General features: G+C 50.3%; 6 protein-coding genes across 6 annotated transcripts; 2 read left to right on the plus strand and 4 right to left on the minus strand.

Moving 5' to 3' along the window:
- Positions 1 to 1,170: 1,170 nt before the first annotated feature.
- FIBRA_07539 (uncharacterized protein) lies at positions 1,171 to 2,529 on the minus strand (the record flags this gene model as incomplete). The annotated part of the gene is made up of 3 exons (XM_012329218.1): positions 1,171 to 1,562; positions 1,624 to 2,445; positions 2,517 to 2,529. 3 exons carry the CDS (start codon positions 2,527 to 2,529, stop codon positions 1,171 to 1,173), a joined length of 1,227 nt encoding a protein of 408 aa, XP_012184608.1.
- A 458-nt stretch (positions 2,530 to 2,987) lies between these two features.
- FIBRA_07540 (uncharacterized protein) lies at positions 2,988 to 5,087 on the minus strand (the record flags this gene model as incomplete). The annotated part of the gene is made up of 1 exon (XM_012329219.1): positions 2,988 to 5,087. The coding sequence occupies one exon, from the start codon at positions 5,085 to 5,087 to the stop codon at positions 2,988 to 2,990; it is 2,100 nt and encodes a 699-aa protein (XP_012184609.1).
- Positions 5,088 to 5,583: 496 nt separating this feature from the next.
- On the minus strand, positions 5,584 to 7,077 carry FIBRA_07541 (uncharacterized protein; the record flags this gene model as incomplete). The annotated part of the gene is made up of 4 exons (XM_012329220.1): positions 5,584 to 5,620; positions 5,679 to 6,063; positions 6,121 to 6,933; positions 6,987 to 7,077. 4 exons carry the CDS (start codon positions 7,075 to 7,077, stop codon positions 5,584 to 5,586), a joined length of 1,326 nt encoding a protein of 441 aa, XP_012184610.1.
- Positions 7,078 to 9,357: 2,280 nt separating this feature from the next.
- On the plus strand, positions 9,358 to 10,176 carry FIBRA_07542 (uncharacterized protein; the record flags this gene model as incomplete). Its single annotated transcript, XM_012329221.1, has 2 exons — positions 9,358 to 10,091; positions 10,143 to 10,176. The coding sequence occupies 2 exons, from the start codon at positions 9,358 to 9,360 to the stop codon at positions 10,174 to 10,176; spliced, it is 768 nt and encodes a 255-aa protein (XP_012184611.1).
- Positions 10,177 to 10,775: 599 nt separating this feature from the next.
- On the minus strand, positions 10,776 to 11,778 carry FIBRA_07543 (uncharacterized protein; the record flags this gene model as incomplete). Its single annotated transcript, XM_012329222.1, has 2 exons — positions 10,776 to 11,167; positions 11,217 to 11,778. 2 exons carry the CDS (start codon positions 11,776 to 11,778, stop codon positions 10,776 to 10,778), a joined length of 954 nt encoding a protein of 317 aa, XP_012184612.1.
- A 2,226-nt stretch (positions 11,779 to 14,004) lies between these two features.
- On the plus strand, positions 14,005 to 15,602 carry FIBRA_07544 (uncharacterized protein; the record flags this gene model as incomplete). Its single annotated transcript, XM_012329223.1, has 4 exons — positions 14,005 to 14,152; positions 14,209 to 15,057; positions 15,117 to 15,519; positions 15,575 to 15,602. The coding sequence occupies 4 exons, from the start codon at positions 14,005 to 14,007 to the stop codon at positions 15,600 to 15,602; spliced, it is 1,428 nt and encodes a 475-aa protein (XP_012184613.1).
- Between the last annotated feature and the right edge of the window lie 97 nt (positions 15,603 to 15,699).

A 15,699-nucleotide genomic window follows, 5' to 3' on the forward strand; every position in this document is an offset into this window, starting at 1 on the left:
TCGAAATCAATGAAGCAACCGTGCGTAAACACGGGTATACTGCTAGTCTTCTCTAAATCGTCTCTGCTACCAGTATGGATGCTACACTCACGAGGTGTCTCAAGTGTCTGTTTTGTGATTGACGACATCGGAATTCGTTCCCTCCCCTTGCTTGCTGCTGCTAATTCTTCATCAGACTGGTCTGTGTTCCAGTGTTGAGAACCAGGTGGATTGGAGCTTGCATTGTGAGAGTGACAGATGAGACCTTGAGGCATAAGATGTATGGGTTACTGTTACTGCTCTCTGTTTCCTACAATCACGGGCATTCATCAGGAACAGCTTGTCAAGCTAAGATTTCACCCAAGGCAGTGACCAATGCCAAGCGCGAAGATGAACCTTTTGGCGTCACTTGTTTACAAGGGGCCTATCATAATGGGAACCAAGCAGGGACAGCACGCACGTTCCCCCACTTCGTTTTTGTATGTGCAGCTCGTTCACAGAGCGCATAAAAAAACGAAAGCATCAGTCTGTAGTCCACGTACATCCCACATCAACGAGCGACTCATGATCCAATTTGGATTTGATGCAGTTCAGCTTGTGTTCAGTTGGGCGCTCTGTCAGCCAATACGTGGAACACATTTATGCGAGCAACAGCAAAGTTTTACCATGATGTGACGCAGTACCTTTTGTCCACAAACCAATCATCACCTTTCCTGCTACTATCCATGAGAATCGATGCGATACGAGAGCAACCATCTCTCATCGTTCATATCGCATCCACCTAAGTCACTGATGGCCTTCACACACAGGCCGTCATCATCCATGAGTCGCCACGAATGCCTCGATAACGTGGGATGCAGCGAATTCTCCCGGATAAACAGTGGAGGCGACATTTGACGGGTAGCGAGCGTAGGCTTTTACACGACGCTGATTCGCAGAGGACATGCCCCCATCTTCTCGAGGATTGGTAACCATAGTGAGCCGCTGACATCTCTATTCGAAGACCCCGAATCGCCCGAACCCTTGCTGTTGAAACGTCCTGGTCGTGAGACGGAGACATTCACCGGGCAGAGCTCCCATCTGAATCCTCGTGTCAGGCTGTCTCCCGGATCCTGACAGTCACGGGAGTTCTGCAGTAATGTAGTAGCATCAACCACCATAGTGCGTAACACATAGTACGATTCAAGTCGCTCACCGCAGAATCCCTCGAGCGTGCATCTTCGGAAACCAGGAAACGAGGTGTTCCCGCCAAACCTGCTCAGACGGGACCTTCTCTATGTCCTCCAAATGAATGGGTACCAGGAACTCAAAGACGACGGCGCGCAGAGCAGGAGACTGAGACCCGGAAAGCAGGTGATCGATCTGGGTGCAATGGAGGCCGTCTAGAGCGCGGAACAGTTCTGCGAGCGAGGTCTGGCCGGGGATGCGCTCGTAGGAGGCGACTCGAATCTCCGATAGCTTCGATCGCGGAGTGGCAGACAGGACAGCCAGAAGCCAGGCCGAGTGGCGAACGAGCCCGTTGGCGTCGACATTCAAACAGAGCGTCTGCAGGTTGACTGCAGAATTGAAATCCAGGGGCAGATCTCCAGATTGGATGGAATCAGTCACAACATCGGCGTAGCGGGCACTGCGACGGAGACTTACCCTTCCAATCCCGGACACCTGCACCGAGGTCGATGATGATGGATGAGAGCGATGGGCCAGCTGTACTCAAGAGTATCTGATAGGCATCCCTCTGCTCCGGATCGCAGTCATATAACGCGAGACGCTGCAGACCAGTGCCGATCGAGGTCAAGACAAAAAGGTCGACGACATCAGGACTGTACCCCAGAACGAGACGCGTGAGTGCACAGCGCTTGGGCATCCGAACAGAGCCCGCGATGAACCCGGAGGTCCTAAAATCCAGCGCCCAGCACATGAGGCTCGAGAGACGAGGCAAGGCGCAGACCAGCCGCCCAAAGACGGCCACGGACGGGAACCCAACTTCGAATAGCACAAGCGTGGCGACCGACTGGAATGTCGCACCAACGTGCATGAAGACGTGCCGGTGCAGCTCTCCAGGGACCCATTCAAGACTCCGGAGAACAAGCGTCTCCGCGTGGGGGAGCCGCCGCGCCATGCACGCAGCGAACGACCCGAGGACGGCGACGTGCTCGTCGATGCGCACGAGCCGTATCGCGTCCCTGCGGCGTCTCTCCTCCCCCAGGCGGTAGACTTGCTTCTTCTCGTCGAGCACGACGCTGCCGCGGGCGTGGAAGCGGCACCGGGGGTACCACTCGCGGCAGACCTGCGCGTAGACCCAGAGCTCGTACTCCCTGTACTGGTACTCCTCGGCGAGGCGGTCGATAACTCTCTCCCACACCTCAGTAGGCAGCTGAATCGCGGGCCTGTCGATACTCTTCGACCGTATGATGCCACATTCCCCGGGCTGTGGCTCGTAGCGCAATAGGAGCTGAAGGCGGATCTCTGTAGGGGGGCGGATGCACTTCAGTGCGCCGCACCAATGTGCAGGTAAGCCAATGTTTGAGATCACTCACCAAAATCGTCCATGCCCGAGAATCCTTGTCCCTGGTGCCACATCGCCTGTATTGCTCTGTGCTCTTGTCACCTAGTCGTCGACCGAAAGATCAACCGTGTGAAGACATCGCGAATCCACATAGCTTAGCAATGCCGTAAGGAGATAATGATGCTGGTAACCGTTTCGCATGGCATAGCCACGCCAAGAGTCGTCCATGTCAACTTGAATATTGTTCAAGATTAAGTATCAGTAGCACGAAATCACCGTCAGAAACGACAGCTCGCAACACCGCTGTGCAGCGTAATGCATCGCAACGTGCCCTGTCCTACCCAGCCGGTACACGGTAAGTAACAATGATTTTACATCTCAGATTACTGTTCACACGTATGCACTCAAATTCTCCTCGTCAACCCTGAATGCAGTATTCGGGAAGGCCTGTCAGATGAACCAGACTGTTTGCCACGATTCGAAGGATTTGAGTTGAGTTGAGCTACGCGAGGAGCACAGCAGTCTCCTCTGGACTCGATTCAAGCCAGGCTCCTTCGAATATGACACCGACGCCTACTCTCTCTCGTAGGCGTGGATCATGCGCCTTCCGTACCGCCATCACATGTAGAATGCCTCCAAAGTACCATGGCCCGTAGATATGCTCGTCGTAGAGACCTATCATCCCCCCGCACCGAGAGAGAACGATGAACTCCAAGATAGTGGACGAGGGTGTGAGAGCGGGGAGAATCATGCGCCCTACGCCCGCCGAAGGTGATCTTGTATGAGAGACAATATGGAAGATCTTGTTGGGCGAGTCTTGGAGGCCATCATCTCCCATTCTCAAGATCTCAAAGTGTGCGCATTGGGTGAGAAAGATGAGAGTGCCGGGCGGTGGCGGAGGCTCAAGCTGGTCGTAGTGCATCTGGTTCTTTGGAGGTGTGTATCGCGCCACGGGCAGCTGCGCTGCCTCTGAGTCCACAGTAATCTGACTAGGGCGGATGGGTCCAACGTCGAGTTGGACGATCTCCCCGTTGTAGTCTACCATATGCCAAAGAGTGATCAGAGACTCGAGAGGTTGTGGACGGGTGCCGGACGTGATGGTCGGGCTTATCAACTGACTCTCGTCAGTATAGGCGACTGCACCTCTCCACCCCGCCCATGCCCAGGATGGCCAAGGGGACCCCATCGTATCAGATACGCGCCTGCTATGCACCCAGTCCATCCTTGGCTGCCAGAGCAACGAGTAATCGAGATCTCTAATCTGCATTCCATAGCGAAACGCCTTGCCAGTATCACCGCCCATGAGCTGATACCCCCTTGTAATTGCGTTCGTCAATGCGGTAATAGCGTCCACGATATCCGATTCGTGGCTGAGCTGGCGTCGTGTGTATAGTCCAACGGCGGTCGCGTAGCTTGTCGTATGGTCAGGATTGGGAAAGGTGGGTGGCTTGCGTAGGAACGATCCAGATCCGAGATAGCGCATTGGATGGTCAGAATATCGCAGTGTCTTGCTTTCTGCAATGAGATCCTCGCACCATACATCCTTTCCACACTCAAAGTACGCCTGACGCTTGGTGAAGAAAAGACGCCGACGAGAGAGTATGAGCTCTTGGAAAGTCCACCCTCGCGTATCCCAGATGGACTGTGCCAACGTCTCCCGAAGTGAGGGGAGTGGTAAAGCAAGGTGTAGCCCTTGGACGATTTCGATCTGCTGGTCGGGAGACCGAGTTCCCGGCAAAAGGCCTGGAAGTCGGGCTCGAGCTGCCTCTCCACCGGCAGCGAAAATAGTAAACGCAGCTTTGCTATAGATGAGGTCCATGACATGAATCTGCACAGCCTTGTCTTCTGGACTATCTTGGATGATGCAGAGCGCATCCACCCATAGATAGCGCTCCTGCAGTTGCTGGACCAGATGAACCGAATCTAGGATGGTTGCAGGTAGGACGGATCCATCAAGCCCAGCGGGAGATGTGCGTGCGTCGATGTTCGCCATCGTTGTCCAGTAATCCTCCCCCGGTCCTCCCCAGACATAGCTCAAAGCCACGTAGCGACAATTTGGAGGGGCTCGAACCACCGCCATCAACGTGACGTCCACCATCCGCACAGTGCTCGGCAAATTCTCATCATTTCCCCTCCACCACACCGACTCGCACGCATCGCCGTGTTCCTCTTCGCACAGCGATAGCCACTTCTCCACTAGCGCCACGTCCACCGTATCACCCATCCTGCGGCCATGAAGCTCCCTTGGCCTTGAGACTATTTGCGCGTCCTGTTCCAAGAGCTGAATATCGAGTCCCATACTCATTCGTGCTGCAGTCATGGCATTGTATATTTCTTGTGGCCGGTCAGAGGTAAGAACGCGCAAGCGATGACATTGCTTTTTCTCCTCCAGATCTGGATCTTCTAAAGCGCCACAACCAGTCGCGTAGATTGAGCACTGTATGTTCGAGAGATCGACGTCTGAATGATGCTCCAGGCGCCAGCACCGACGCAAGAGTGATGTGACGAGGCGGCATAGTAAGCATTGTTCGCTCTTCTTCAGAATGTCAGTGAGCAGACCGAGCGGCGCCTTACGTTCCCTGGGAAGACCATCACGGAGCATGCTCTGAATGTCGAGTACCGAGCAAGTTGCACAGAGCGTTTCTGCCAACACCGACGCGGGATCCTTGCGGGGTCTTGATTTCAAACAGCACATCTTCCAAAGATCCTGCAGTAATAGCATCTACAAGCAACCGATATGGTTGAGAGGGAAGTGTGGGAAATGCAGCGAGGAAGGGTATTCCTGCAGCGGAATGTTAGTCCAGCTTGAATGGGGGACATCCAAGTTATCTCAACCATTCGACGTAGCTACAACCGACCATGCAGGAGTCATGCTGCTGCCTTGAGGACGGAAAATGTAATCGATGTGTTTGGGCGCATATCGCACTCAACGCGTCCAATCACACGTGCGTCTGCCTTTATATTATTGTGGCCATGGCCCTCCACGGTCGGAGAATTATGTCCTTCAGGCCACAACTTGAAACTTGAACGTACCACATACACTTGGATCCACGGAGATGGAGATATTTACAATACAATTTCTTCATTTCCACGTGTCATCACACCATCTCGCGGATTCTAACCATCACAGGTGTCCTGAGTTACGAAGGGTTCATAAGCTATTCGCTGAGACGCAAGTGCCCAGCCAACCCACCGGAGAAGCTGCTTTGCATGTAATTCCGGAAACGCAGATATGAGATGCGCTCGCCATTCTTTAGCAGTGGGCACCTTTCTGATGTCTGCAAGATGGATGCACGCCAGGAGCTCAAAAGTGACCGCGGTGAGGGCGGTATATCGGGGCCCAGATAGAATCTGGTCTACCTGTGCGCGAGATTCATCAAAAGCGCCGAACAGGCCCTCCAGCAAGCATTCGTCGAGGTCGAAGCTGTACGTAGTGATCTTGACCTCACGAAGCTTCGCAGGAGATACCCGCGACAAAATGGCAGCTGGTGTACTTGACTGTTGGCTTAATTGATGAAAACTGAGATGTAAAGATATCATTTCTAAATTCTCGACGATGCTGAGGTCCAATGGAATATCTGAAAATCAAGTGAGCACTCGCAGCGCCCAATTTTGGCTTTCGCATATCAACACACCTTGCCAATCTCCAGAATGAGGACTTGGACGAATGTCAACGGACGAGAGCGATGTTCTAGCCAGATCTACTAATCTTTGATAGACAGGACCGAGTACCTCGTTGCAGTCCTTCAGGGCAATGCACCGTAGAGTGGCACATATCGATGTCGTGGTAAGAAATTCAATAACTTCACTGCTACCCTGCAGTTCAAGGCGTGAGAGAGCTAGTGACTTTGGCAGATGGACACAACCAAGGGTGAATGTGGACGATTTGAACTTCAGATCCCAACATATGAGGTTGGTGAGGTGAGGAAGTGCAGCAACGAGCCGGCCAAATATGGCCACAGACGGGAAGCCAGTTTCATACAGCACGAGAACAGTGATTGATTGGAATGCTGCGCTCACTTGCAGGAATATCTGACAGTGCATCTGCCCCAGCTTCCACCTCCCGCCTCGGAGCGTAAGCATCTCCACTCGAGGCAGCTTTTGAGCCATCGTCGCGGAGAATGGCCCTAGGATGTCGATGTGGTCGTCAATACGCACCATTCTCACAGCCTCCCTGCGACACGGGTCCACTTCTGTCATCCTTGCAAAACTGTGCACCTGCCTCCTATTGCTGAGCGCGAGACCTCGTTGGGCATGGAAGCGGCATCGAAGGAACCATGCGCGGCATACACGTCCGTAATCCCATAAGGCATATTCTCTGTAACGGTACCCCTCTGCCAGTTCATCAACAATACGCTCCCATATTTCTACCGGAGGACTACGAGGCTGTCCTGGGTCAGGTCTTTGCGCACGAGATGATAGCGACAATTGACCGCCGTCGTTAATAGCTGATACATGCTTCAGCCAAACATCTCGTAATACAGTTCTTCGTGTCACTCACCCATAGTGTTGGAAAGCTTTCGAGTATCAGCTCGCGCTGGCTCGCTTGCTTCGTCATGTCTATGAAGCGAATTCGCGGGGACTAGCGCCATTTCAGGAAACGGAAGAGCATCTGGCTTGTCGAGTTCGCATTTTTTGGATTTCTGAGCCCCACACCAGGACCCAGGGCTGCTTTCCTTTCTAGGATGCATTAGATAAGGGATATCGACGCGCTGAAATTGTACGAGAAGGATAGATTAGATTAGATGGTCTGGTTGACTCCGCCGCTCTCTTGCTTATCTTCAAGTCCTTGGACAACAACGAGCTTCAGCGAACCCATCCCAAGAAGGTGACATAGCCTATTCTTTGGATACATAGCTTCAGGTGCGGAGATTAACCGGTTGAAGTTCGGTTTGTCATGCGTATCCAAGAAGACTAACCTACACTATATGTTTTCAAGGACGTGCAGATAGTAAATGTATGATATCATAGATCTCGAACTCGAAATGAGTATCCAATATAGTGAACCTCCGGATTTTGGGGTTATGCTGGGACCCCAGGAAAGCACTGTCTTTCGGAACACGGAAGCTGTAGAGAGCTTCGAAGAGGCCCACACACTGTTTCTTCGAAGCTATCTATAATATTTTCGGTAATCAGCTGGAATACTCAGTCGAACTCAATCCAGAAGGTTTTTATTGTGTGTCCGAGAAGATTAGCTTGGGTAGCGTTCCTTCAGGTCTGACGACATCAAAGACTTCGACCTAAAGCATTAGTAGGTGTCCAACAAGACCATCACAAGTCCTATAGCGTTTTGGGAACCCAAAATCTGAGACCTGTGTACAAGTTGCTTTTGTATGTGTGTTCCAGAATGTACTGTCTTCTTGGACAAGACATCCGGCAAACGCGAAACTATGGAAGAATGAATTCTGTATTATGGCTTGAACATGACGCTGTCTCAATCTGATCGCTTCTCTATCGACAGTAACAGGCATGGATGGCAGGCACTGCGCTGATCTGTGCTGGCATCGTATCTACCAAATTCCTTTCTCTCACAGTCTCCATGCACGTACCATACCAAGTAGAGATGCGTGGAAAAAGTCACTTCTTGATCTATCTGTTTGTGAACCCACACAAGCAGCTAGCTCAACTACACACTGTCATCGTCATCTTTCGAGTCTATTTCGCTTGTACCTCTTATGACATTGAATATGCCAGCTGGCTGTTCTTGCGACCTTGAGAAGAATTCCAAGGTCAGTGGCTTGCCTGAGCACCCGCAGTCTTATTCTCACTGCTCTCCATAAACAGTTATTTCTGAATGTTCCCAATCCTACTATGTTCGTTCCCTCCGGACGCGACGACTCAACAATGTGAGACGCACTGGTCAATAGGAGGGGTCCTCATTCCACTGTCTCGCATGTCTGCAAAACCACAATTTTATGGAAATAGATTCAGGATCCGAAGTTTCGGCCTCTTAATGTCCGACCATCCCTAGTGGATTTCTATCCGTAATGACTATAACAGTGCTTTCCAGCATGCTCTCTTGATAGCGATGCGCATCACACAGACGGAGACAGTGTAAGTAAGCACTCGTCAATCTTAAAACAGACGATTATACTATGATCTTCGAAACAGCTACTCAACTACGTGCGCGGAAGTCCTGCGTCAATATACTAACCCTTACATTGTACCTCAAATATTTTCGAGGTGTGTTCATGACCATATATCTTTGTTCTATGTTCCATTTCTGTCAGGGATGGATCATGCTCTCCATCACGGACTGCTAGGTATGATTGCGCGTGTAAACATTTTATACCTCTTGATTTACTTTCATTTACGTTGAACCAATCCACTTCCGATCGAGTGCGATGGTCGGTGAAATCGTCGCACAACTGTTATTCAAGTCAAGGCATCGTGGAAACGTGGGCTTACCGTTCTCTGGACGTGTCGACTGGAAACCAGATGAGCTAGCCTCAAACGAGTATTATTTCAATCTTGCTTACGCAGTTCCCCTTTGGGCTCAACATGAGGCAGGACAAAATTGGCGAAACCGCATGGCGATTGATGGAATCTCTTATGACGCCCATCCCATTCAGCGCCAAACCAACATGATTTTCTTCCGACAAAGACGCTCATCATCCACAGCCATTCGTCTCCCGCGAGCTCCTTCATTGAACATACCCCATGGAAATGGTTTCATCCCAGGTTTGTTCTTCTTGGGCGTCTAAGATTGCTTCGTAACTGACATTGCGTACCATTCCGTTCAGCTAAATATCATTACCGGACCATCATTCTCACTTCACAATTTAAATGGGGATGTTATGGGGCTCATCGTAGCATATCTCGACACAAAGTCTGCGCTTGCTTTGTCCGAGACGTCACGAGTATTTCATACCATGGCGACACGTCAAGCCGTGTCACACTTATCCCTCGACTACAATCGCGATGGCATTTATGATTTTCACACCAAACACGAACGCCTGAAAGCCACATTGGAGTATCTTCTCGCTGATATCACTGGACGTTTGCACTATGTGCGCTGCTTAATCATCACAGAATCGTGCTTCAGAACTCGATCTCAAGCATGCCCTTCTGCCACATCTGTTGATCTCCGCTTGGTGCTCGTCGTGGCAAACGTTCTGGAGAACGCACAAAATCTCCGGTACCTACAGCTTGAATGCATGCACTACTTAACTATGGAGCACTCCCGGATCGTAGACGCCGTCATTGCTCTTCCTCGTTTGGCAGAAGTCAGGTTGACCGAAGTAGATTCTCTTACGCTGAAACTTTTGGGCGGCTTGCGCACGTCGATTCGTCTGGCCTTGAACGTCCCACAGGTCCCACACGTATTGCCCGAGCTGGCAAAACTTCATGGTCATAATATTACTGAGCTGGCTTTGCCGAATCCGTTCAGTATGAGAAACGCGATCACACTGTCGCGACACTACCAGTGGCCTTCCGTCCGACGGTTCAGGACGTATTTCATTAGTCCTGACAACGATGACGAGGGCAACTACATCGGCGACATTATCAAGCGGATATTCCCAAATCTTGAGATCTTTGAGAAACCCGAGCAGGCGATAATAGATGCATTTGACGGTACCGTACTGAGTGTGAATCCGAATCCGACGTGCGCAGTTCTGTTGATTTCAGATTCTAAGTGGCTCATTTTTGCTTCTAGATACGTGGCAGTACATCTTTCAAAACAGGCCTAGCATACAGCATGACTTGCCATTCTGGCTTAAGACTTACTCGCCAATATTCTATGATACAAATATCTTCATTTCTGGAATTTGTAATCATATCCTTGGATCCAGGCCTATGCCCGATCACTGATAGAATTGCATTGCTTGATGGTATATTGCGTGGGATGGAGGACCTTGACACGGTATGCCTTTCTAGTGCTGATAAAGGCGTGAATTTCGTGGTGCATGATGGCGCGCAATGAGCGTCCGGACACACTTATGATAGTCTGCCGGTGCGCCTTCGACTGTGGGTCTATGGCTTCATATAGCTGGGGCTTGAAAGACTCATTGACATCCTCAACCTGTTCGCACCTGGCAAGCATGAAAGGCTGGTCTTGAACAGATGAAGATCTCACACAAGCACGTAATTGATGTTGTAACATGCCACACCGTGGCTGTAGTAATCTTGGAGGCAGAAAGGAATCGATTTAATACATATAAGTTGGTTATCTTTTCCACAGAGCGCCATTTGCGGCTGGCATTACACTACTCACGGATCCTAATCATCACAGGTGTCCTGGACCGCGAAAAATATGAAAGTTGCTCGCCAGGATATACAGGCAACTGGCTTACCGAAGAAGTTTCTTGTCATGTAATCTCGGGAAGATGGACATAAGATGCTCTCGCCATGCACTCTCAGCGGGTACCCTCCTGACATCCGCAAGGTGGATGCACGCTAAGAACTCGAACGTAACCTCGGTCAGTTTGGTATAGGAGGGCCCAGATAGATTCCTGTCGATCTGGGTGCAGGGTAATGTATCGAAAGTGCTGAGTAGGTCTTCGAGATACCACTTGCGGAGAGTGAAGCTATACAAGGTGATTTTGATCTCACGGAGTTTTGCAGGGAGCACTTTTAACAAAGTGGCAGCACGTTTGAGGGATTGACGCTCCAGTTCGTGGGCACTCATGTCCAGAGAGATTCTTTCTAAATTTACTACTGAACTGAGGTCGAGTGGGATGACTTTGAGCGTAATCAGCCCTGGCCGTATCTGTAATTCATAACGACACACCATTTCGGTCTCCGAGAATAAAACTTTGGCGAATGTCCATGGAGCGAAGGGATGTTTTCGCTTGATCTACAAGCCTTTGGTAAGCGGGGCCACATGTTTTGTTGTAGTCTTTAAAAGTGATGTGCCGTAGACCGTTACACATGGATGTCGACGCGAGGAATTCGACAACCTGTCCGCTACCTTGGAGCTCGATGCGTGTAAGGGCTAGTCCCTTCCGTGTGTAGATACAACCAGGTTTGAACGAGGACGAACTGAACTCTAAATCCCAGCACACGAGATTGGTAAGACGAGGAAGCGCAGAGATGAGCCGCCCGAACACGGCCAAAGATGGGAAGTGAACTTCACATAGCTTGAGATTCGTGGTTGCTTGGAACGCGATGCCAAGTTGCAAGAAGATCTGAAAATGCATCCGTTCTGACATCCATCTTCCGTCCTTGAGGACAAGTATATCCACATGAGGCAGCTTTTGGGCCATCGTTGCAGAAAATGGCCCTAGGGTATCGATGTTCTCGTCGATACGCACCACATTCACGACCTCGCTGCGATACGTGTCGGCGTTCATGACCCCAATCAGGTGACATACTTGTTTCCTACTCCTGAGTGTAAGGCCCCGTTGGGCGTGAAAGCGACATCGAGGATACCACGCACGGCACACGCGTCCATAAGTCCACAGAGCGTGTTGTCTGAGATGATAGTCTTCTGCGAGACGATCAATTACTCTCTCCCAGATTTCCACCGGGCGTCGGTGAGACTGGAGACTCTGGATATAGGGTGTTGTTTCGTGTCCATTACCATCCACAGCTGAGCCGTAACGACAAGATAATTATCAGAAACTTCGCTCACACATTCCAGTAATGTTGCAAAACCTACGGTGATCAGCTTGCACCACCAGCCGCAACTTTTTTTGTGCTTCATCTGGACACGCAGATGCGAGTCCCATATGGTGAGTGGGTGGGATAGTTGTCTTGGCTAGCTCGTTATTCTGCTTTTAAGCTGTTGCAGTAGAGTTTGTCCACAAACCACTTTAAAATATCCCTCATAGCTTTGAGAACTGGGCGATGGATACTATGGAGTGGAAATGGACACATCTCACCGCAATACATCAAGGCGGGAATATATACATGGTATTCGGCTCTCTTTGGATGTTGGCTATATTTTGGATAATGACCTGCCCAGATGCAACTTCTACAATCTCAGAATCCCAAACCAATTGATACGGAGATCTTGTTTATTAATGATCCGGACCGGTGAGGATGAGTCGCACGGCGAAATATGCCAAATGCCTAGGTTGTCATATATTGGACGTAAAAATAGAGTTCTGTTAGAAGATAAGTCAAAGTTAATCAGCTGCCCATAAGCACAATGGGAAATCATTGAAAAAGTGCGTAAGAGACAGCAAATAAACGAACGCCAGTGAGGATACACAGCGCCCTTGATTTTTCGTGATCGTAACTTTGCTTTCAAGCGTTGCATTCCTGCTACATGAGTCCAAATTTCCCGAGTTGCAGGAGGAAGATCTGCTACACGCCGTATGTGGTTGACGTCAGCAGACACAGTACCACCAAGATATCTGATCAGCTTTCACTTCTGAGGATAATCCTGGTAGTGCACAGTATCGATTGCATCAGACAGTGAAGGAGAAGCGATAGTTTACGAGTCAGTCCAAACGTAGTTTTGGTAAAGCAATAGGGAGAATTAGCAGCGCGTGACCAAGCAAAGCGCTAAGGTAGACCCAGTGCGGTTTCTATGACATCACGTGATTTATTTTGTCACACTTAGCAGGGAGAGGTACACACTATGAAAAAATGGAAACCGACAATTTGCCAGGAGTACCAGTGCCGAATTTTTGTCGGTCTTCGTTTTTTCATATTTGACGTTCACACAGAGGAGATAGAGATACAAGAATGCCAACACAATCGATGTGTCAATAAGCCTGAATTAAATATTTTAAGTCATAATTCCGTATACACCCATTGGGTCGGTCTCTAATGCCAAAGAGTGCAGTACAAAACATTGTGAATCCAGGCTCACATGAAGCAAAAATAATCTCTCTCTCTTCTAGTACTGTGTGTACCCTATTTCAGTTTACTCTACTTCACATCATACATAGTCTTTATGTCTCACTAAACAGAAATCCCCTCACTGGCATGCGGGACTTATCCGGCGTCCGATAATCGAATAACCCTTATCTGTAACGAATCCACGTGATGGTCACAGTATCACGATAGTGATGGAATCCGCACTGGGTCTACCTTACGGGAACGCTGTTGGTCATGTTTTATGACACAACACGCCCGCCGCGTCGTATCACAAGAGCTCTTTTTTGAAAACTAATTCCTAGTTGATACTCCGTACCGTAGGGTACATGCAGAGCATCTGTAACTAAGACAGTCCCGGCATCAATCATTTCGAGACTTCTAGCCTGAAAGATGGTGGCTGCCCGGGAGGTAGACGAGTCTGTGACCAAGCGGTGCCAGCAGCTATAACCTCAGACGCCTAGTGGTTTAATGGCGAGCATCGGGACACCAGTCTCCAGCACAGCGGCTTCTATGAATACGAACGCGTCTCAATCCGCTCGTACATTCCACCGACTCCGACAAAAATTGAACAATCGTTGCTCAATCTCAATTCCCAGCAACCATCAATATTTCAATGTCCACACTAAAACCCACGAGGCTAAGGACTAGACGCGAACACGGATGACAATTGCGTGCAACGTGCGTACATACCACCCCTACGGATCCAATGCGGGGTCATGGTCCTGTACGTTTTATTCAACCACGTAACAATGTTGGACACGGAGCAGGATTGGCCTATTATTCTCACCGTTGGCCTCACCTTTCTGACTGGCTACTTCATGTTCGCACAGATACGCACTTGTTGGGGCGGAAAGCACGCACAAGTCAAAACGAAGGCGCACAGTGTTGAGTTCAGTGGTACGCGTCCCATGCCCGCACTCTATAATAGTCTTACCGGTGTACGACTATCCTAGGTGGTGGTCTTCGGCGGCGCAGAATGGGCGTATCCAAGGGATCGCGAACACACGCAGATGAATATCCCACTTCCCATGCACGACTGCCTGTTGAGATCTGGGAAAAGGTGATAGACTGTATCGCGGCGGGTGCTCAAGAGGATATTAGAGAGTCTCTGCTGACGTGCGCGGCCGTATGTCGAGACTGGTATCCAAGGTCCCGGCTCTACCTCCGTCAAAACCTCTGCCTTCACAAGAGGAGCCAACTCGTCAGCTTGATTAAGCTCATGCACAAGTACCCGGAATCATGGCTCACTCCCATTGTGCCTGTGCACACGGTGAGCTGTAGCAAGTTCGACCTCTTGGCGCCATTTGCTGCGGTTGCCGCGCGCAGGCTGACACGAATTGAGGGGCTTTCTCTCAAGGATGCGGAATGGCTTCCCAGCATGTTTCATGCGGACGCTGCGGACGTGTTCCTCTGCCTCAATACGCTCACCTCAATAGTCAGGCTCGAGCTCCATAATGTAGTGTTCCCGTCAGGGGTAGTGTTCGGCCGCCTGCTCTGCTCTCTCCCTCGGATTTCATTGTTGCTGTGCGATCGAGTGGCGTTCCGAGCTCATGGAGATACTCTGGGTTGCATTCTCCCGCCGAAGAACTTCCGCCTTGCAGAAATCGAGCTCAGCGAAAGCTATAATGCAGTAGAGCTTTTGAATACAACATCGATACTGCACTTTCTCAAGACCCTCACTGTACGACACTGTAGTCGAAATGAGCTAAAGGGGCCCATACAGCTGCTTGTGGATACTGCGCGAGTATCGCTCGCCCGCGTACACATTGAATGTGAGGACAGCGAGGCTCCATGGTTCGACAGTGCGTCTTATAGCGTGGCAAAGTCATAATCTACATCGCCCTGAAGCCCTTGTTTTCAGGGTTCCCGTTGGATCTTCGCCATAACACTGGTCTGCAGGTTCTGTCGATCACTGTATTTGTCGAGGACACGCAATTCGCAGGCTGGCTGTACAATCTCTTGCATGGTGCATTGCGAGCAGAGTTGCGTGAGATCATAATCACCATGAGGGTGCAAGCATGGGTTGTCGAATCGGGGCTCACCAAGTTATTCCATGAGCTCCTGGAAGACAACCTATGCGCCACTCAGCTCGATCCGCTTCTATTGCGTGCGAGCGCTGCGACTCTTGAAGCGGTCACGTTCGAACTTCGGGCAGTGGCCCATCGCCACGAAGTCGATGCGCTCAAGTCTGTTCCTACAGAAGACCGTTGGCGGAATCATTTTGCGTATTTGTTTCCAGGTTTGAGTGCTCGTGGAATTCTTCGGTTGGTGATTGGGCTTTATTCATAGGGTATAGCTAACAATGCTTTACGTCTCCAGAACCCCTGTAGCTATAGAAATCTGTTAAATCCGTCTTCAACGCGTGTCTGTAACGATATCATATTCATACTATGAACTGACATGTCATACCTCGTAGTTACGATATACTAGCCCCTTCGGGGCTG

This window comes from Fibroporia radiculosa, assembly GCF_000313525.1.
Source record: "Fibroporia radiculosa TFFH 294 genomic supercontigs, scaffold13273, whole genome shotgun sequence".
Classification (NCBI taxonomy): domain Eukaryota; kingdom Fungi; phylum Basidiomycota; class Agaricomycetes; order Polyporales; family Fibroporiaceae; genus Fibroporia; species Fibroporia radiculosa.